This window comes from Numenius arquata, chromosome 13 (genome assembly GCF_964106895.1).
Source record: "Numenius arquata chromosome 13, bNumArq3.hap1.1, whole genome shotgun sequence".
Lineage (NCBI taxonomy): Eukaryota > Metazoa > Chordata > Aves > Charadriiformes > Scolopacidae > Numenius > Numenius arquata.
Genome location: NC_133588.1, coordinates 20,383,827 through 20,406,602, shown reverse-complemented (window position 1 = coordinate 20,406,602; position 22,776 = coordinate 20,383,827). Strand labels below are relative to the sequence as shown.

General features: G+C 51.0%; 1 protein-coding gene across 1 annotated transcript; it reads right to left on the bottom strand.

The window, feature by feature from the left end:
- Nucleotides 1-6,701: 6,701 nt before the first annotated feature.
- On the bottom strand, nucleotides 6,702-7,679 carry CEBPA (CCAAT enhancer binding protein alpha). Its single transcript, XM_074158117.1, has one exon. It carries the CDS (start codon nucleotides 7,677-7,679, stop codon nucleotides 6,702-6,704), a length of 978 nt encoding a protein of 325 aa, XP_074014218.1.
- Nucleotides 7,680-22,776: the final 15,097 nt, after the last annotated feature.

Sequence of the window (22,776 nt, the reverse complement as noted above, 5' to 3'; positions counted from 1 at the left end):
ACCAGAGCTTTAACTGAAGCGGCACGTCAATAAAAATGTGAAAACAACTTTTAAAAAGTTAGTGACTATACATTCCCAGACCACCAAACTGAACTTGGTTCCTCCAAAGCAAATTAAACCCCAATGTATAAATGACAACGTAATGAAAATAAAGCGTATGTGTGACAGAGAGGACTCCCAAGTTTGTCCATGGCAGCCAGAACACGTGACACTTGGTGTCCAACACAGCCCTCATCTCGCTGTGGCTGGTTCGGCTGTACTCACCAGTGGTTGCTCCCATCGCCTCCTCTCCCCACGGGACTCCAGGACAAACCATGTGGTGGATCCCATACGTATCAGCAGCCCCAGATCTCTCTGGTTCTCGAGGCAGGCCTGCAGCCAGATGCATTAGAAGCTGTGGAGGGAACACCCAGAGTGAGAAGACTGAGGTACAAAAGTTCCCCCGTGTTCAAGAAAGTTCTGACACATTTTGAGGCATTTATTCAGCCAAGACTTCCCCTGACTCCAACGGGGTTTTGCCAGAGAAAGCGGTTTGAATGCCTAAAGTGGGGTTAATTCCTAAATGTGATATCTTTAATTTAAAGATAAGTAATTAGAAATCACACAGCCCTGCTCAGAGAAGGCGCTGTGCTGGTCCCTCCCTGCAGCCCCTGGCCACTGACCCCCCGTCGCTGCCTGCACTGATGGCACGTGTCCCCGGAGAAGCCATCAAACCAACACAGGAAGGAGCAATGCCCAGAACCAGGGGAGCTCTTGAATCTCCCTGTCGACCGGAAACGGGTGTTAAAATGCGAGTTGCCTGCTGCACAGAAAATACAGTCAGGGCTGGCAACCAGCGCCCGCTCCCACCGCATGGGCCCGATCCTGTTCCCACTGCAGCCAGTGGCAGAACTCCAACCTCTTTAATGGGAACGGCAACAAGCTTTCTATCTACTTAATATAAATGAAGATACGCATCTCCTCTTTGACATATTTTGGGCTCGGAGCCATTGGCTGACACTTGTTTGGTTCCCTGCACGTACGTGACTCATGGGATAATAGAATGCCTGATTTCCATTCTGCCAGACCTGTCTTTCTCCGTGGTTAACTATTAATTTCAGAGGCAAGATGGAATACTGCAGGAAAAAAAGGATGGTGTTAAAGTAAGAAGATTGCACTTAAATATTTAGAGTAAATTAATCAGATTCCCTTTTGTGAGGATTCCCTTCCAATTAAAGAGGTATATCCACACAGTCCTTAAGACACCAGCCCACTGCTCCTTGCTCCAGGTTGTGGGAGTCTCCAGCAAGGAGGTGTAAGCACGCTGCCCCCACCCCCCCAGGACAGCCTGGGGAGAAACCTCGCAATGGAAACGACAGGAAAAAATCTGTATTCCAAACAGCTGATTTTTGTTTCAGGCTGCCTGCACAGAACAGGGTTACTCGGGACATACAGGTGCTCGATAAACTATGGGCACATGAAGATTTTCCACCAAAGCTGTAAACTCTTTGGGATAAAGACCGACTTTCTCTCTTCGGGTCCATAGCCTAAGTCTGAGATTCTGAGTAGTACCATAACAAAAAATAACTATTGATAATATATTATGGGAATGATCCAAACAGACTTTCTGATTCTTCCGGAGTTTCCTGTGATATGCTTATTACTACTAAGTGTTGCCTCAGCTTTAAAATGCAGTTACCTCCGATCTGACACAGCAAATCACACCGAGACACAGGTATTTCCGTGCCAGGTGTACGTCTGTCTGCGATTCCACTTGTATAAGCACGGGTTTCATTATAGGGCAAGAAAGAGACGCCCAGAACCAGAGATGTCTGTGTATAAAACATTATTTTTTAGTTAATCTATTACACCAAGAGAGGGCAGTGGGGCTGTTCCTCCACCCTCTACTCAGTGCGACATTTCCCTTCTTTTCACCACTGAATGGGGTCAAACCCGATTCAACCAGTAAATTCAAAGCAGTAAGTGCAAAGCACCAAGAACCACCTGCTTTCTCCTAAAGCAAAGCAGCTTCCACTGCCCCCCTTCAGCGTGGAACCTCGTGTGAGCGCCCCAAAACCCCTCCTGCCCTCCGAGCCCCCGCGCAGGTGGGTGAGGGGAGCTCCCCAGGGGCAATCCACCCATCGCAGTGGAAAAAAACATAAATCACTGGGAAATCCTGACATTCCCCCGCCACCCCCGAGCCGCTGCAGGACTCTGCCGTGGTCAGGAGCAACCTCTCAACCCTGTACAGAGTGCCAGCAGACGGCTGCTCCCTCCTCCCCAGCATGTGATCGCTCCCCCGGCCTCGGTGCTGCCCACCCCCACGTCCCACCCCCAGCGCGTCCCCAGCCCCACGTCTGGGGCTGAGGAGGGTGGAGGAGGAAGGACTGTGCGGCCACACTGGTGGGGCAGGACGGGCAGAGGCTGGCACTGCCACAGCGCTGCTGCCTGCGAAGGGAACAGGCGCGGGGGGAAACCCTCAAAAAGCCACCCTGTGGTGGCGAAGACAATCTTTGTGTGTGAAGACCCTGGTGCTGGGGCTGCTCAGGCCCGAGTCCAAGCCAGGGTGAACAGTCTCGGTGTGGGGAGATGAGTGGGACAGCACAGTCCTGCCGTGCTTACCTGCAGCAGCCATGACACGCTGCAGCCTCCACTCGCCATCCTCTCCCGCAGCAGCATGGACTCCAGCCACCTTTACATGAGCCCGATGGACAAGGAGATCCCCAGAGCTCCCATCCAGCTCCAGCTGCCCTGGGACACCTGGAGCAGACAGGCACAAACACCCTTTCCACCACCCAGTCTTTGTAATACACAGAACAGTAGAATTGCCTGGGTTGGAAGGGATGTTTCAGATCATCGAGTCCAACCATCAACCCAACACTGACAAACCCACCCCTGACCCATGTCCCTCAGCACCACGTCTGCCTGGCTTTTAAACACCTCCAGGGATGGCGACTCCACTACTGCCCTGGGCAGCCCTTCCAAGGCTTGACAACCCTTTCCATGAAGGAATTTTTCCTAATATCCATCCTAAACCTCCCCGGTGCAACTTGAGGCTGATTCCCCTTGTCCCATCGCCTGTTCCTTGGGAGAAGAGACTGACACCCCCTGGCTACACCCTCCTTTCAGGCAGCTTCGAGAGCAACATGCCTAAACCCAGCTGAAAAGGTGTGGGGTCTCAGGCGAGATAGGAACACTGCCGCACTGCTCGCCCTGGCGTCAGGGCAAACACCCCTGAACACGCCGCTGCGAGACCTTATCCGTCTGGGCAACGAGGTGGAGGCTCACGGAAGGCTGGGCCATGTGCTGGGGTCCGGGTCCAGGCTGAGGCAGAGAAGATGCCAAGCGGTGGCTGGGAGGGGGCTGCTGGAGCCCAGCGCAGGCTGCGGGGAGCACGGGGGGGGCTGCGGGGAGCGTGGGGCTGTGGCAACGCGTGTGTCGAGGCTGTGGCGGGGTCCTTGTCGAAGGCTAGGATTAGGGAACGCCGCTCGCTTTGGCACCCTGTTGAAGGCAAGTGTCTCTGAACACTTTTCTGTTATCAACAACTTGCCCTTCGCAATATTCCAGGGCACGCTGTGTTTATGTAACTATTGAAACACCTATGTGGTAGATAGGGGACCTTCATTCTGAACCACAGAATGGGTGATTCTTCTGCCGCTGAAGACCTGTTTAATCTACTGTTCATTTAAATTAATGGAAAAATCTGCTTTGTCTGAGGCCGTAAATGATTTGCTGAAACCACACACACACACACGGTGAGTCACAGCTCAGAGCGTAACTCAAACGACCAGGACTGTATTCCCATGCTCTAACCACCAGATTACAGTCCCTCCCACATATACCCTGCAATAATCTCTGCTCAAACGATAACAGCGTTTCCCCACTTTACACGTTGGACGGCATTACTCAGTCAGGCACATCATACCCGACGGGAGCACAGCTCCCCAGGGCTGGGGGAGGAAGGAAGCACAAGTAAAAGTCATTATTTTCACCCAGCGCCACGAGAACTTAACTCTTCCCTTGGAAAACTATCAGCTCCGAGTCCTCCGATTTACACCTAACTGGAAAACCAAATCCTTACTCCTTCCCGCGCCCCTCGGTCCCCATCCCCAGCACCGGCCGTGGCGGGGGATGCCGGAGGCGCGGCCGGACCTTCCCTCCGCTCCGCAGGCGGCGAGAGGCCAAGGCCCCGGCACCCTCCGGGCTGCCCCACGGCGGGGCCGAGAGAGGCTCGCTCACCCGGGAGCCCTTGGGAGGCCCCGGCCTGAGCGCCCCCGGCTCCATCTCTCTCCGGGGTGTTTAATTCCTGCTCTGAGGCGCCGCGGGGACACGGGGCCGTTGGGGCGCCCGGCTCTCCCGGGCGGGCACAGGTGCTGCTGAAGGGGACGGGGCCCGGGGGCAGCTTCTCCTCAGGGGCCCGAGGCGCAGCCCCAGCCCGGCCCCGGCCCCGGCCCGACCCGCCGGGCAGGCGGCGCCGGAGGGGGAGGGCGGGCGGCGACCGGGGGGTCCCCGCTGACCGCCCCGCACGAGGGTCGGGCCCTGCGCCACGGGCCGGGCTCCGCTTCACCTCGGGGCCGGCCGCCGCCGCGGGGCAGCTCCGGGACGGCCGCCCCTTCCCGCCCGGCGGCGCGGGGCCCTATCGCCGCCGGGCCTCCCGCCACCGCCCCTCCGCGCCCGGCCCCGCCGAGCCCCGCGGTGGCGGCGGCCCCGGGCCCGGCCGGGGCGGAACCCCCCGGGGACGGGAGGGCCGGGGCGGGCGGCGGCGGCGCCGAGGGCGAGCGGCGCCGGGCCCTGCCCGCGGCCGCCCCTCGCAAGCCGCCGCCGTGCCCCGGGGGGCGGCTCGTCCCCTGCGGCCCCGGGCCCGGCCGGCCGCCGCCTCCCTGCCGGCTGCCCGTCCCCGCGGCCCCGGGAGCTGCCCCCGGCCCCGCCGGGCGAAGCGGCGGTGACTCACGGGCGGGGAACCGCCGCGTTCTTAAAGGCGACGGTGGGTTGGCTCCTCGGGGGGGAGCGAGGGGTTGTGCCCCCCGAAGGCGGCCCGGGCAGCGGCGCGGGGACGGGGGTGTCCGGGGGAAGCGGGGGGGGGGGGTCCGCACTCCCGCTGCAGAGACCCAGCTGGATACACACAGAGAGGCGGTGGCTATGGTAGAATATATGCTGTTTATTTATGAAGGTAACCAGGGCTTCTGACAAACTTTATATGCAGTTCCCTCCCCCCCCAAATTAAAAAAAAAAACAAAACCCACCGACGTGTGTGCATATACATACATGTTACATACCCATCCACACCGCCCGCACACGCACACACACGCACGCCCAGCTCCCGCTGTCACGCTCTCACACGGCTGCACCTCTCCACCTTGCTCCCCTCTCCCGTCACCACCGTCCCGCCTGGAGGGACCCTTGTGCAGCGACCACTCGGGGGAGAAACGCTCTGCGGCGCTCCCTGGAAGGGTGCCCGTTTGTTTGTTTTTCTCTCGCCCTGGAAGAATCTCCAGAGTCCAAAGGTGCTGCAGCACCAGGGACGAGCCTCCTTGCCCTGCCGCGGGCGGCCTGCAGCCCCCCCGGCCTGCACCCCGTCCCCAGCACCCCCGCCTCGGGGCCCGGAGGCAGCGGCCGGCCCCGGACAACGTAGAGAAGGCGACACACACTCACGCTCACCCACCCACCCAAATAATAAAATAACATTGCAGCACAAGGGCATAGTCTCTGTCACCAGATAAGAAAGTCGTGTGATGGCAAAGATCTTAAGTAATGCAATAAAAATAAAGTGTAGCTAGTATACACGGAAAGGCTTTCACATTACATGAGGCACAGCTTGGACAGACAGAGACTCGGAGAGGAGCTAAATGTCCTGGAATAAAGCAAAATACGCTGAAAGTTCATAGTAAATACCCGCATCGATAGGTATTTATTCATTTGTGCTTCGCCACGTCGTGACATACAGTACAAGACACTGCTGCTCTTCCTTTTGGTGGAGGGAGCTCCCCACGCTCCCACACAAGCTGCTGCTCCGTGGGTCCCGGGCCGTCTGTGGGTCTGGCAGCGGCGGCAGGGACAGGGCTGGGCAGAGGCCACCCAGCCAAGCTGGCACAGTCCTGGCACCACATCCGGCAGCTGCCCCACACCTCGGTGCTCCCAACAGGCGCCCGGCGCTGCACATCCCTCAGCCTCAGCCCCCTTCTCCTCGCCGGCCTCCCCGGCGCTGCCCCTGCCCGCTGCACCGCAGGCCGGCCGGGGTGGGCCTGGCCGACACCCCCAGACACCCCGCACCTCGAGCCTGCACATCCCTCACCCTTTTCCCTCACACTCTGCCAGGCTGGGGGGAGCAGAAAGCCCCGCAGCTCCTGCAGCCAGCTTTTAAGGCACATCTGGATTGCTATGCGTGCTTTATTACTATTATTATTATTATTATTGTTATTTACCCTGTGTAGACATGTGGGCTTTTCAATTTCTTCCTTCCCTTCGCCCTTCTCCTTATTAAAACCCACCATGTTTTCAGCTTATTCGTGTGTCATCCCTAAGGCACAAACCTTTTAATACTACAGCTGCCTGGCTTCTTGTGTTGGTCGTCAACTGTTAAAAAACAAACAAACGAAACAAAACGAAAACAAAACAGAGAAAACCCACCCCCCTTCTCTCCCCCCCTCTCCCCCGAGGCCGTCTGAGAGCGCGGGGCTCCGCTATAGTATCTCTAGGCGCGGGGGGCGGCCGGGGGCGCGGGGCTAGGCGCAGCTGCCCATGGCCTTGACCAGCGAGCTCTCGGGCAGCTGCCTGAAGATGCCCCGCAGAGTCTCCAGCTCCCGGGTGAGCTGCTCCACCCGCTTGCGCAGCCGCTCGTTGTCGGTGGTGAGCTCCAGCACCTTCTGCTGCGTCTCCACGTTGCGCTGCTTGGCCTTGTCCCGGCTCTTGCGCACCGCGATGTTGTTGCGCTCCCGGCGCACCCGGTACTCGTTGCTGTTCTTGTCCACTGTCTTTTTGGATTTGCTGCGGTGGTCGGCGGGCATCATCTTGAGGGGCCCGGCGGCGGGCAGGCCGCCGGGGGGGTGAGGGTGGTGCGGGTGGTGCGGGCTGGGCACGGGCGTGGGGGGCGGCGTGGGGTGGCCGGGCTGGAGGTGCATGGTGGTCTGGGCGCAGTGGGCGATCTGGTACTGCAGGTGGGAGGGGTGCTGCTGCGCGGCGTGGTGGGGGTAGAGGGCCGAGAGGGCCGCCGACTTGACCTCCTCCTCCTCCCGGGGCTCCTGCTTGATGACCAGCGGCCGCAGCCCGGGGGCGGCGATGCGCTCGTAGAGGGGGTCCAGCTTGCCGTCCATGTAGCCGGCCACGCAGCCGAAGAGCGGCTGCTGGTGGTGCTGCTGCTGGTGCCCCGGCGCCGAGGCGGCGGCGCCGGCCCCATGCATGCTGTGGAAGTCGAAATCCCCGGCCAGGATGGCCTTGGCTTTCTCCTGCTGCTTGCTGTGCTGGAAGAGGTCGGCCAGGAACTCGTCGTTGAAGGCGGCGGGGTCGATGTAGGCGCTGATGTCGATGGAGTTCTCGTTCTCGCAGATGTCGCCGAGCTCCGCGCCGCCCGCAGCAGGTGCCGCCGCCGAGGGAGCCTCTCTGTAGCTGTAGGCGCTGCCGAGCAGGGGAGTCTGGAGCTGGTGGTGCTGGCCGCTGCTCATCGGGGGCCGGGAGTCGACCTCGTAGAAGTTGGCTTGCTCCATGAAGCACCTACAGTCTGCCGGGCATGGTGAAGGGCTCCTGCAATCCAGGGTTCGGACGGGGCGGCGGCAGCGGCGGCGGCGACGGCTCTACCGCGCCCGCGGCACCCCGGCGGCGGACGGCACCCCGGCCCCGCGGCTCGGCGCGGCTGGGCTCGGCTCGGCGCGCCCGGAGCCCGTCCCCCGCCCCGGCCCGCCCCGCTGGCCACCCGCTCGCCGCCCGCCCGCCGCCCTCTTGCCAGTGGGTCGCCCCGCTCGCGCAGCCCTTTATATACCGCCGCCCGGCCCGGGGGCGCCCCCTGGCGGCCCGCCCCTCCCGCCGCCAACCTTTGACCGCCGCGCAGCCGGGTCTTAGCGCCCGCCCGCCCGCCCCCGACGACCGCAGCGCCGTTCGCGCCGCCCGTACCCCTCTGCCGCCGCCGCACCGAGCGCAGGGCCGCGGAGGCTCCGCGCCGGTGAGAGCGCGGGGACTTTGCGCCCTCCCCGGCCCGGCGCCGCTCGGCAGGGCCGGTACCTTTCCAGCGCCCGCCCCCGCGCCGGGCCGGCGGCTCCCGACACCGGCTCAAAGTTCACCATCACCCGCGCGGACCTGCAAATATTTGGCCGGTCGGGAATATTCCTCGCCACCCACCCCTCCGCCGTGTTTGCCGGCGGGACCGGCGGCGGTTACTTGCCGGCAGCGCCCCGGCGTCGACGGGCTCGGCCGCATCCCGCTACGGCCCCGCTTCACCCGCGGGGCTCCCCCGGTGGCGGCGGGACCCGGCCCTGAGCGGCGCTGGGTGCCGCCCGGGGCTGGCGGAGACCTCGGGGGACAGCGGGGGGTCCCCTGCCCCGCTCCGCGGCGATCGGCCGGGGCCGCCCTGGCCCTCCTCGGCCGGTCCGCCGAGCTCGGAGGAGCTGCCCTGGCGGGACGGGCCACCCGGTGCGGTGGCGGTGCGGTGCCGCAGCCCCGCGGGCTCTCGCCGTGCGCGGGCGGGAGGGCAGGGGTAAAGGCGCGGGTCTCCCCCCTCGCTCCCCGCCCGGATCGGGCAGGTAAATTTAATTAGAGCTCTCTCCAAAGGCGCACGCTGCAATCGCGGCCGGTGCCGGGCGCGGACCGGCGCTCCGCGGCTACCGCGATAACCCCGGGCGCAGCTCCGGTGCGGAGCTCCGAGGGCTCCCGGGGGCTGCGGCGCCCGGCGGCCCCGGAGGAACCCCCGCGGGACAAGCCGCGACCGTGGGAGCGGGTCCAGGCCTAACTTTGCTACAGGAAGGTCTGCAGAGAAAAGCGATTCAAACGCAGCGACGGCTGGAGGAAAAAAAAATTAAATAAATTGCTGTAATTCTTAGTCCTGGATGTTCTGGTAAACACGAAACTCGGGACAGTAAATTCCTTGCTCAGAAAGGGATTGACAGGTTCCTTGCAATTAAAAATAATTGACAAAGTCTTAAACAGAGAACAAAATGACCACGTACCAGGACCCCGTGGTTTGGCCTCGCAGGAGGCACACGCAGACCTCTGTCCCACCAGCAGTCGCGAGGCCAGCGGAGTCGGTTGGCTTTTGCACTCTTGTATCCTCTGGGGAGAATGGGTTCTGTAATTACAGCAGGGAAACATACTAATTTGCAGGCTACAGAATATACTTTTTGTCTTCCGCCATCAGCAGATAAAAAAAAAAATAAATCAATCAATCCTGAATTCTTTTTACACAGTCAGTGTTTTCTGTAATGAACCACGTTGGCTTGGAGGCAGCAGCGGTGCCTCCCAGGGGTGTTTCAGTGGCCCACGGGGGGCTGGAGCACTGTCCCGACAACCCAAACGCCAGTGAGAAGAACTCGGAACAGAGCCATGCTACAGAGGAAAGGAGCGAGTTCTGGATCCCTTGGAGTGGAGAGAAAAACATCCCTGACTGCACCCGACTGCCCGAGTTGGGCTCGTTCCACTCAAGTGAACCCCTTCACAGAAAAGGGGCAAACTGAGGGCCGCAAAAAGCTGCTTGTACCGGGAGTTTTGGAAGGGCCTGGTCCGACCCTGAAGTCGACAGAGACAGGAACGGGCCGTGGGCATTTAAAATAAAAGGTCAGTGCTGCCTGAAACAGCAGAAGCGTGTAGCTGAGTTTGTCATTTAATAACAATACCTACGCCTCTGTAGTCTTAAAACGCTCTCACATTTTATAATCATTCTGCAATTAAGGCCTAACCACATATTAAAAGAAACTCAAAGTAAATCAGAAAGTTTAGGATCAGATTCCATTCCTAATTACTGCAATTAACGAACAAGTCCCCACAATTTAAAGACTGGTTTGCTCAGTAATTTTTTTTACATAGACCCCTTTTATCTAAGTTAAGAACTTTTAAATAACCTCTTTTTACACGAAAACATAAATTTCTGTTCCAATTGTTTTAATGTGGTATGAAATGAGGTTCCCGGACTTAGACAAATAAGACAATTCTTCCTTGTTCCTCCTCCTTTGAAGGCAAACAAAAGGTTTAGAAGCTGATCACCCCTCAGACGAGCAGAAAGGCACATTTCCACACGCACATGAAGAGTGCCTGGTACCGAATATTTCAAACCTAACGTCAAGAGAAAACGTCTGTTCTGGTTGCTTCAGTTACCGTGTCGGGGAGTGAATTCACCTAAAGGGGAAGGACGTGTGTGCAGAGGATGGATCCCCGAAGCAGCGTGGCTGTCAACTCTTGAGGGTGCTATTCTTCCATCTCAGAGCGGACCTCGCTGTCGAGAGGCTCGGGGAGACAGGAACAGTGCTCTGCGATTCAAAACAGCACCAAAAGTCATTTACACAACGTCAGCTGTGCTGGTTTCTGCTGGTAGGGAAGGGAACGGAATAGGAAAACATAACCGTGGAGGAATGTAAATAGTCTGCTCTATACAAGTGAATTTTGTCACTGTTAAAGAGTTTTTAATTGCACGGGAAGACTGAAATGTCTTCATTTCGCCTAAACTCGGCTCCTGTACTGTTCTCAGGCCTCTTACTCCCACGGGCTGTGAAACGGGCTACCTGGCTACAGGCTGCGGGCTGGCTGGAGAGGCTGCGTGGGCAGCACGGCGCTCGGCTTTCCCATCCCAAACCCAGAATTACGTACAGAACATGGCATGAGGCTGCCCCATTGAGAATCGGAGTGCTATTACTCGCTTATTTTACTACCTTGTTAAACTAGACTATTTCATTGCGACTGACAAGGCTCCGGAACGTCCCGTCTGCACGCAGAACTCCTTGGGGTGAATGCCAGCACAGCCCAGCCTCTTCCCACCTGCCGGAGGGGTGGGGGGAAGGAGGCAGATCTGGCGAGGGCAGGGAGGGGGGCACCATGGGGCAGGAAGGACCGTAGGGCTGTCCTGGAAGTGACACGGGGGCATTATCCTCAGCTGGGCCCCAGGAGCACCAGGGGAGCAGGCAGGGATGGAGCAGCAGCAGCTTCCTAGGCGAATAAAGAGCTGGCAATTTACCACCTTACTTCTGGTGGTGTAATGAAACACAAACTTCTCCCCTCTCCCGTGTTTTCTGCCCCAGGGAGGGGAAACATGATACATAAAAGCTGCCACACGTGACAATTTTCAAAGGAAAAGGCTTTATATGCCAAAGCCTCGGAGGCCAGTAGATGAGCCTGCAGCATGGTGCGACAAGTCAACCCGCACCTCCCCTTCAGCTGGGCAAGGCAGCTGGTGACTGATCACCAGTTTTGATGTGCAGCTTGGTCCAATGACAGATGATTTAATTACTTATCATTACAGCTCTTCTCCTTTGGAGAAACACTGTTTACAACTCCAAGGTGAACCAACTCAAATCCACAGGATCTTCCTCTTCCTTTTTTGGTATTATTCCTCTTGTCTTCATGGTCTCTGTGACCATGACCTCAGCCCTTGCTGTCCTTGTGGCTCCTCTCCTGAAGGCTCTCTTGCAGTTAACAAGGCAGCTGACTGGGAGCCTCTTTCCCCTTCCATTTGCCCGATTACAGCTCACTTCCACTCAAACGGCGCTCATAACCCAGTCTGTCTCCAGCTTGTCACCTGTAATCGCGTACAATCAGCCTGTGAAGTTGTAAGTGGTTTATATGTTCAGTTTTTGCATGGTCAATGAGCCATTACATACACAGTTCCTCTTTTATAGTTAGGACTGTATTTCACTGACTGTATTCACGGTGCCCAGAACATTCCAAATGCTTTTCAGATACAGCATTAAGTTCTGTTCCAAAGCACATACAGTTGAAACACCACAAAAAAAGGGCTGTGAGAGTATCGCTCCTCACCTCTGACCGTACTGTTTCCTTCTGCAGGACTAAGCCATCACCTTTGCCTCAAGACTTCCCCAAATCGTGTTTACAGTTCTGCTACGGGTATGCACCCAGTATCCCTTTGCTCAGCACTTGGCCTATCCACAAATCACCCATTCTCTCTCTAGTCTTTTACCTCAGACTAAACAACAACCTCCCTTCTTTCATACTTGAATTTACTTCCCAATCTTCTGTCTACCTTACAAACTTTAGCGGTTTCTCTCATCACAAATTGCTCAGGATCTTAATTCATTCCTGCTGACATCTCCCTGGGAGATGGAGCAGTGCTGTTACTTTCTATTGCACAGCTAGAGAGCCGGGAGAGAGGATGACTTGCCACGGCCACACAAGAAATAAGTAGCAAAGCTGAGAATTTCATCTCTCCTATGTCCTGAGTGCAAAAGTTTGACTACTGCTTCCCTACAAATGAAACACTTTATTTTTCATACACTTCCTTGCTATTTTAATTTTTTTTTTAAATGGAAAAGTTAAATTAAGTCTTATCTTGTAATAAATTTATTTCTGAAGTGAACTGCCAAGAAAATGTCATTCTTTCCTTTTTTATTTTTGCCATTGTATCCTTAAGGAAGCATATAGGAAATACAGCTTTTTTTTTTTCTAGACCCTACCCCTATTGAATTAAAGACTGTCATTGATCTGAGCAGGAACTGGTGCAGCCCCTCAGCTGGCATACAATTACGCAGCAGAGCAGTAATAGGGTAGTTCTGGTGTCCCAAACTCCTGGTATTTAACAGAATCCTGTTAGTTAGAGCAATAGCATCTCCTCACTCATACAAGTCATCCACTCTGATACCCAAAGTGTTCCAGGACTATCAGCTCCTCCTAAAACCACTCATTTGCAACACTAAAGCAGCAGCTAAGGCTAAGCACGTGTTGGTCACTGCTCCAGAACACACTTCAGTGAGCACCGCACCGAAAGAAGAAAATATCTGTTTTTGTCTGCTATACGTGTGTTCTTACTTTGCATTAATCTTTTGTTAATGCAAATATCCTATATCCTTTATAAATATCTATGTACTCATCCTGTAACAGTATTCACACCTGTTAATTTAATGCAAAAGGTGATTTATTTGGGTAAGCATAACTCAGGCAATGTGCAAGGAGACCATGTATAGTCCATCCCAAATCACCCGCTTTTCAGAAGGGACATTTACAAAGATGGGCTAATACATTTTGAGACGGCAACTTCAGTGATGAGGAACCTTGCCACTCACTTGGCTGTTGCTTTTTGTTGTCCTCAAAAGACTTTCAAAAGGGAGATGGTACAGCATGGCTGAGGGTTCATCACTCTAAGTAGTTCTTGTTTGCACTGTGGACATTGTTCCAGGAGTATCTGAAAGAAATAACATGGAAATATCAAAAAATGTTAGGCAATTTCCAGAAGTACAGAAATCAGCCCTTTGCTACACAAAGAATTTACAACCAGAAGAACAAGATATGAAAAGTGAGAGCGATGGGACTGGAAAGGAAGAGGAAGACCAGCTTATAAAAATAGTCATGCCATTTCTTAATTACATATTTTAGCACGTGACACATCCTGTCATAAAAGTCAGTCCCTGACATAGATTAAGTTCTATGTTCTCATCCTCTCTAATTCAACTCTACTCCCCTTTAGGGGAGATTGTTACAAGGATCAAAATTAACTAAAGAGTTAAAATGTGGTAAAAAGTTGTGTTCTGTAGTACAGTATGGAAATGAAAGCCTTGTGCTCACACATCAGACGGTGGCATGGCCTCACTGCCCAGCAGCTCACGGGTTTGGATTCCCAGCCTGCGAATACTCGATGCTGAAAGTATCTATGGAATTAAGGACTAAGACCTGGAAATATAAAGATAATACACCTTTTAAAATGTCAGGTTTTCTAAGTGTTGACTCTACACTAATAGAAAGCACTTTTACTGCTCAGTGTGGATCCCATCGTGGGTCTGAAAATTTGACCTCCCCGTTGAGCTAAACTCAGCTTTCTCTAATTATCCCCCTGCCAGCCCAGGGATTACTGGTATGAGTAACCCAAGCAGGAGCTAGCCTGCTAAATGAAAAATGTCAAAGGCAGTGAGAGGGAAGGGACTCACAAGGAAGCTCTGCAAAGTTCTTAGAGTCACTTGGTGACATCACCAGTGAATCCAAACCCTGATCAAAGCAGCCACCAGCACCGGGAAGAACAGACGCTCAGAGGAAGGAGGCAAGTCAGAGGCGACCTCAGCTTGAAAACGATGGCAGTTTTGTTACCAGTTTCAAGCTAATAATAGCCATACTTCTGACATCAGAATTTCCCCGACTCTCCTAAGAATAACCACTACACCAAGACAGGACTGCAGCCACTGGGGGTGATATGAGGAACCTTCGTCCCCTGCAAGGATTCCAAAGGTGACTGGAAAACATCCGCAAAAGGCCCTGGCACCGCCACCTACCAAGGGAGCCCCTGTTCTCCTTCTGGCCTCCACCGGAGAGAGGCTGAACTCAGCAACGTCCAGTGCGTTCTGTGCAGAAAAACAAGGAGACATTGCTCACCACCACACGAGTTCCACAAGACATTCCTCCAGTTCAAACTGGAACCTTATGCTTTAGGTAAAATGAGTCTTTACCTTAAGTGCAGTAAGAGTTAATCACAAACCAGGTGAGTCTAACGATCAGTAGGTTTTTTCCTGAAAGGATCAGAGTCCCATAAAAATCTAGAAACTCAAGTGGGGAGGTTAAGGGACATTTCAAAGTTTCAGAGGAAATGGGACTGGCTACCCCAAGTTGTGATGTTCAGAACAAACCATTCCTTCTGCTTAGTTTTCAAAGGCAGCTGATGGCTGAGCTACAGAGTGCTTCAAAGAAATATTATCAGAATTCATACGAATAAAACCAGAGGACTTCATTTGAACGAAGCCATCGTCTTTTTCATTCATTTTATGGAAGCGTAAAAATGATATTTTGTTTGCAATAATATTTCAGAAAGTAAAAAGCCAGTGACAGTGCCAGGCTGTGTGCAAGATGCTTTGGTACCCAAATCCACACTGAGCAATGCTGAAAAGGCACTGCCCTTCAGCCAGGAGGTAGCCACGTCTTGTGACTTACAGGCCATATAGTAAATAGTGGAGCTGCGGATAATCAAAGCTAATAATTCAGTGAGAGCCCAGGGCTGAGAGGTTTCTGATTCCAAACAAAAAGTCCTTGCAAACTACTTGTGTTTCTAAGTACAAAATGAGCCAGCTATGAACTGGGTTCCCATACTGCAAAAATGTCTAATTTTTTTCCTTTTACTGCTGTAATTAAAGATAGGAAATGGGAATAAGTTTTTGGAGTCTAAATTATTCATGCTGAATAATTATTTCAGGCCCAAACAAACTAGATGCTAATTTTATGCAAATTACATGCGATATATTAATATGAGCATAAATCCTATATTCCTTAACAAACAACATCATTCTATTAATGGGGAATATGAGCAGTAAAAACTGCTCACATTTGTGACATAAACGTGGTAAATATAAGACAAAGTGAAACTTAACATGGCAAAGTAAAATTTAATTTTAGAAAAATAACTCCTGTATTCTTTAAAAGCAGGCAAAATGTCTAGATTTTTAATCACGAGTTGCACGGTTCTAAAAAGAATTCACGCGACATGTTTTAGTTTTGGGTGCTCCAGTACTGAGTTTTATTTTGCTAAAATGTATGGTTTTAAAAGGAAGATGATGATTTAAAAACCTGCATGCCCCAGGATCCATGCTGGCCTGCCGCAGTCGGACACTCAGCTGCCAGAGGAGGACAGAAAAGTGTCGCTCAGCACAGAACCCTCTTGCTCCCTGTCAGAGAAACGAGTTATCCCGAACACCACAGCTGGTGTTCAGGTTGGGTAACGCAGTACAGCTGGTCATGGGCCAGTATTTCCTGTTAAAAAAGGGACTATTCCCCAGCAGCATGAACATTATGGGGCCTTTTAGCAAGGCTTAATAGATAGGAAGTATTTATGGAACTAAGTGCAGGGCTTAGGGATCATTTACATTTAACTTAAGTCACCAAGAGTCATCTATCGTAGGGTCTGGACCACATGGAAATTATCTTCTCCTTTATTAATAAACTGAAATAAACATCACTTACCCAGCTCAGCATGTCATTGAGTTTGTCATTTGAGTTTGAGGGTCCCGTTCCCTTCTGTTTTATGGACGTGCAAGACAGTCTCCAGGAAGCCAGACTTCACCCCAGTGCCTGTTTGTGCCAGCGGGCTCGGAGCTATCAGCCAAACCACCCCGGCAGCACTGAAAGGATTCTAACTCCTTGGATCCACATATTTTGGTCAGGGCTAAAAACATCCATCTGATGGTAGAGTATCAGAACATATGACATGTATCAAATTTTAAACCTACTGAAAACCTTCCCAGAAATCTATTTAAAAACACCCAGAAAGAAAGTAAAAGCATGCACTCTCTTCAGTTTTCCTGTAACAGTGCTGCTGATACGATGAAGTATTGGAGCGCTGCCTGGGGACGCTCGCTAAACCTACGGCCACAGCAGTGAGGCTACACCCGATAAAAGCCAAAGACGTATAGATGTTTCAGAATATGCTGCAGTGTTCTCTCCTGATGCCATACACTATTCTCGGGGAGTGATATTCCTGCTAGGAGTGTGCGCACACCCTGTGCGCTCACCCTGCCTTCATTGTGTTCATGGAAAGGGAAAGACCAGCACTTGTGTGACACTCCTCAGAGGGCTTTACACAGGAGGAAGAAGAGGTCAGGCGTGAGGTGAAGGTACACATAAACAAAGTGCCTCAAAGAATTCCATTTCCTGGTAAGCAAAGTCCTTTTCTCCACCTGCTAAATCACATTTCCACTGGGACTGTGGGTGACTTCAAAGCAACGCCTTTGCTCCCTGGAGGAGGGCCCCAAACACCCGGACAAGCCATGGTGACTTTTACCACATCGGCCATGCGCTTTGAAGGTTTCTATGGTTATGTACACCCCGGTACAGTCCTCTCCGGAATGTGTATGATCAGCAAACATGGGGAATGCAGAGAACCAGTCTTGAGGAAAGCCACTGCACGTCGGTAGAGCGAGTCTCAGTCTCTGCCAAGAGGCTGCTGGCATTACCTCGATTTCCAGGGCACAGGCAGTGCAGGGAACCTACGAGAGCGGGGTCAGTATGTTTTGAAGTGTTCTGTGTTCACACCAACTTTCCCTTTGTGTGCTACTCTCTTTTGTCCCACATTTTCACAGACAAGCTGTTCCTCTCCCTGTAAGTCACCGACATCAACTTTGCTGTAATATTGCTGATCCTGAATTCTTTCCCCAGGCAAAATTCCTGGTAATTTCAGTTGGTGTCTGAATTGTGTAAGAACTTCTGACCAAATAAATCACGCCTGATGCAGGAAAACCCCACACAATGGCTAAACAACCCAGAATGAGGAGTTTCCTCTGTACAGAGATTTGCTGAGTTGGGTTTTAAGGCCGGTGAGGTGCAGAAACATGACCTCAAAGGACACGCTAGCGATGGTGGGAGCACAAAGCTTCTCCCTACTATCAGAGGGGAATCTGGTCTAGTTACTGCTGAGAGGAGAGAAAACCAGATGAGACCTTCACCAGTGACACTCTTGTCCCTGGGACATGCTGCCAAAGTGGCTTTTTCTACCAATTTGGCTGCAATGTTTATATTCAATGGAAATCTAACTAGATTGTGCCTGGTGAATTCACTACGACAGAGCTATTCAGGTGCCTGCAAGTGTAATGGCTGTGTCCTTCGGGGATTCTCTAGCAGGTCAGAAGGTGTGCAGAGCCACAGAGCTGTGCCCCTCTGCTGCTTTGGAACGTGCTTCCATTTCGGGAGGCAGAGAAAGGAAAACCAGTTAACTCACCAAACTGGGAGAATCAGCTTTCCGGGAGAAGGGTGGCACTGCTGAGCTCAGTACTTCTTTCATATTGGGAACAAGAGAGACAAAACTTGCCTGATGACAGTGTCACTGTCACCGATTATCCAGCACAGGACTCTCCTGGCTGTTAGCAGTGGGAGGTCAACGACAGACAGGCTGCTAATTGCAAACATGCTATCTCAGACCATCCTCCCACATACTTTGTATGGTCCAGGCATAACTCACCCGTTTTCTGCTCACTTCTGTGCACAGAAGCGAGGCAGAGTAAACCGTCAGGTGGACTGTCCCCTGCCAGGTGACCACCTCTCAGTTTCTTTTCTCTTTTCAAGTGGCTGTTCATGGAGCTTTTTATGGTGTTGCAGAGGTCATGTAGGTTGCAGGGAAAAATAAAGCTATTGATAAGAAAGAAGTTTGTGTCCTCATTCTCCCAGCACCACGAGACTGAAGAAGAAACAGAGCTACACTTCTCCAATTCCATTGCTTTTATGGAGGGGTATTTATTTTAGGCTTCTGTTCTGAAGAACCATTTTTAAGTCTGGATAAAATTAATGCCAGAAACTATTTACTCTCCTTGATATGATATGAATAAGGTAAAATTCTTCACTGGAGTATACCCCGTGACAAATAATGCCCTAGTAATTATGGGTGGGGATTTTCATGCGGTGACTGATGGTGCCTTGGAAGGCAGCCACAGCACTGAGCATTCAGAAGCTAAACTATCTAAATCCCTGCAGACCTTGTTTCTGCTTTGGGAATATAGGACAGGTGTGGCAGTTACTAAACGTGGATACTTGAGAATTCATCTCTTATTCCCAGGTGTGGGCCATTAATTCTCGCTCAGACTTGTTCAGTTCTAACAAGTCTCTTTTGAACTAGATTTTATATGTTCACGTATACACACAAGATACATAGCATTTTCCTTTCAATCCATTCAGCTACTTTGTTTTCACTCCTCTTTAGCTGTGCAGCCTCACCTTACCTAACATTGTGCATGCACATGGCAGCAAAACCCAGTACCAATCAGCAGCGATCTACAAATCCCTGTCGCATGCTGTAGGTACCAGAGGACTCGCAGTTGGCATTGTTCAGTACAATTAATGAAGTAGTTCAGGTAAAACTCAAGCCAAGCCCCAGTGAAACCCACAACATTGGCTATATCGATTTTAATTGGCTCATTAGACACCAGAGCAAAGCCAGAGAACGCTCAAACGCAAACACAGGTTGATAAAAACTGTAAAATCCTGTAAAAAACTGTAAAGGAACGTGACACTCCTTTTTGTTAGATGGTCTTCCAGAAATCTGAACACTTTGGGGCAATGTGACACACCTAGAGCCTCCTCCCAGACCAGGCATTCTTCAGGGACACACTTGGTATTTTCAAACTCAAATACCTATAAGAAAGCTTCTAATTCCACATTCCGATGCTTCTATAGAAGGTCACAGATAGTAACTCCAGCTGCTTTGCTCACTTCAAAGGGACTTGTGGCTATTGAACACTAATGTGTATCTGGTCATCTTTATTTACTCAGAATATATTGGTCATATTCTAAGAAGTCCTCTGGGATACTGGCGAAGGGAGGGGATGATATAATTATATGTTAAATTCTGAAAAAGCACACATTTTTGTGACAGCACTTTTATGTGCAGAGAATTGTCACAAGAGGATGAAGGATTACTGGGGGTATTGAGGCGGCGCCAACCTCCAAACCCCTGAGGAGGCTGCTGCTGTAGCAGCACCTTCTCAGATCAAAGTACCACCTTGTGCAGTGACACGTTGGGATTGGAGAACCTGAGCTGCCTTGGCTTGAAGCAGACATTCCTGATAGCACAAGGGATAAGCAGAGGCTGGGTAAGAGTTTCACTAAAAAACAAATTTATCATCAACAAGTATTTTGTAGGTATGAAAGAGAAGCCTCGAGACACAACTGTTAAAGATCCCAGCCTTCTAACCAGAGTAACATACAAACAAGTGAGACCTGCACAAGCGGGCACACCTTTACCATGCAGCTGGCTGATTCTAAAAATGCCCACTGAAAGCTTCTGATTAACTTCCTGATGATGGCATGAAAGGAAAATACAGCAATTAAGGAATTCAGTCTCGGGGCATAACTGGTGCAGATTCTACCCAGATGAAACCAGTCCGTCAGGCATGAAGTACCAGTCCCCCACTTAAATCCGTGGAGGAAATGGGAAGAGCTGGAGGAGCGTGGCATCTAAAACCTATAAAAGTGACAGCTTGGGTTTCTAGTAAAAGCCATCATCGCTGTATCAGTTTTCTCCGACACTGTAAGAGCTCAGTCAGGCTGACTCCTTTGCCATCACCCAACGGCCTGCTGAAGATGTGGGGCAGGGAATGGCTGCCTATTTTCTTCTTTTGTCCTCGTCCATTTGAGAAACATCCCCTTTATGCTGCCCATGTAGTTGAGTTAATCTGATTTCAGAAACCAGTACTGGTAACTCTGGATATCTGAGTAACTTTATTTTGGTAACTGCAAATAAGGGAGGAACTACTAGAAGAAGCAGAACTAGAAACTGGAAATACTTAGTTGCAAGACTTATTAGCTGCATAGAGAGAGAACAAAGGCATTGGATTTTTCCTGTAAATGAACTCCAGGCAGTGTTACAATGAAATGGATGTTTGCTATTAGAACAGAATGGCTCCTTTCTTTACTTAGCATTTTCTAGAACAAAAGCGCTGCCAGTTTTCAAGGCTATAGTGAGTCAGTGCTAGAATTAGAAGTATGATACAGAAATAGCGGTCAACACCAAGTAATGTGTCCTCTGCCATCTCTTTACCTATTTACAAAGGCTACCTCTGACAAATCATCTATTAATAGACATGTTTCTATCATTTCAATTATTAAATCGGATTGAAAAAACACTCAGAAATTCTGTGCTTAACAAGTATAAGCTTTTTCAAACCAATAGACAGAGGCATTCATAATGCTTTTTCTTTCTGAATTTCATTTTTTCGCAATATAACCAGATTCCCGACAAATGAAACTCAGCAACCCTCCTGCTTTCTGAAGCTTCTAGAACCTCAGCTCCACAAAATTTATATTTCTAACAATAGGAGTCTGGTCTTGGTGCAGGTCAGTCCTGAACATGAAAAGTAGTTCTTGTAATACCAAAATGCAAGGGCTCTGAAGAGAAGGGAGATTCGCAATAAGATGATTAGGGAAAACTTCTATTACAGGCTCTGTACTTCTGGGATATTCCTGAATGAACGTCACCTGCTTGGTGGTCAAAAGGAACGCGATCATGTTCAGAGAGTCCTTCTATCCAGTTCTGGACAAATCTAGGTTGAGAGAATAGGGGTAGCAGCTACCAAGAAAAGCTTTGATTTTGTTATAATTCAGTGCATTTGCCCTCAAATACATTAACACCCTGTACATCACAGCTTGGAATGTGTGTTTTCACCTAAGGGGCCCATTTATTTCCACTTGTAAAACATATAAATGCATTTATTTTCCTGTCTTCTAAATCACTGGAGAGGAAATGACTGGCTTCTCATCTAGAAGAATGCAGAGGCCTCTGGATGTTAGACCAGAGGGAAAAACTACCCAGTCGCATCATGTGTGAAAAGTAAACATTTAAACAGAAACGTGCAAGCCTGAAGTAAAAAACATCCAGTGAAGGACTATTCGTGAGGGAAAGAACTGAATGCCTCCAGAAAACCCCATTTTTTAAGGCTAGGTTGTATGGTTTAAAGGGTGTTTGTATGGTTTTTATTTTAGGACAAAGAAATAATTGTCCTTGAAGACAGAGGTGGATCGCATAAACAGTGGAATCGGGCACAACAGGCAGGATTCAAACAGCTACAAAGCAGTTTTCACGCTGTAAGTGGAAGGCTGTCGAGAACTTCTTAAACTGTTTTTGTAAGTGCTGAGTGGGTAATAAACAGGGACGCTTACCCCATCAGGTTCCTCTCTCCTCTACACCTTCTGCCTCCAGATCCCACAGTTGCTGTTTCCTCAACAGCCTCTCTGCCTCTCACTGTGATTTGCTGTAGGTTACTTGAAGATGGTCAGCACCTGTGTAATTTTTTTCAAGGACTAAAGTCTTTAAAGAATCCAGACTGGATTATGCATGTGAAAATAAGATACTATTACAATATTATCTGTAGTGAATAGGTAGACTGTTGCTATGGGAACACAGCCGGGATCAGAGCGAGGACTCCATCCCGCCGGGATGCCCGGCTCCCGAGCTACTGCACAGCTCATGGAAACTGGAAACAGGCAGGGAAAGCGCATATGTCACTGCTGCATCTCAGGAGCAGGTGCCCATGTATTTCTGTGATTACCTTTTAGTATCTTTTAGAATCTTTTTAGAATCTTTTACTCTATTTTTACTGTAACACTGTGGGCAAAAACAATTACCCTGCAAACACTAAAGTAGCCAGTGTGATGGTTTTGCTGTAAGAGGACACAACGTCAACGCAGCGCTGGAGCATCTTACGTGCATGGAATTATGTGTGAGCTTTAATGTTTAAAATAATCAGACTCTGTGAGAATGAGCTGGTCTGTGTTTTATTTTCTTCAGCTTTCTTTGATGAGGATTAATGAATGAATGGCCACAAAGTGCTCTAAAAGCCTAGGAGAGCACTCTAAGAGCACACACACACACACTTAACTATTGTGAGCAAAGGATAATGCTTAATGCTTACCTGGAATTTCGCTCTAGCCACAGATGGGTGAGTCATCGTCACAGAAAATGTAACAGTTTCAACTGAGAAACAGAAAAACATTAGAGATGTTAAAGCAAATACTTGATGACTGACAAGGAAAGGTATCTTCATGGTAACGAGCCGAGTAAAACTGTTTGCTCAGACTAATCCTCAATTCTTCTGCAAATGTGGCTTATTTTCCACAGGGCTTTACAAGAAAAACCAACAAAACCCCCACACAACATCAGCCAGCCCTAAAAATGGTAAATACAAATCATTATATCTACAT

What these genes read in the sequence shown, in the direction of transcription:
- CEBPA (XM_074158117.1), bottom strand. Translation starts at nt 7,679, where the DNA reads ATGGAGCAAGCCAACTTCTACGAGGTCGACTCCCGGCCCCCGATGAGC.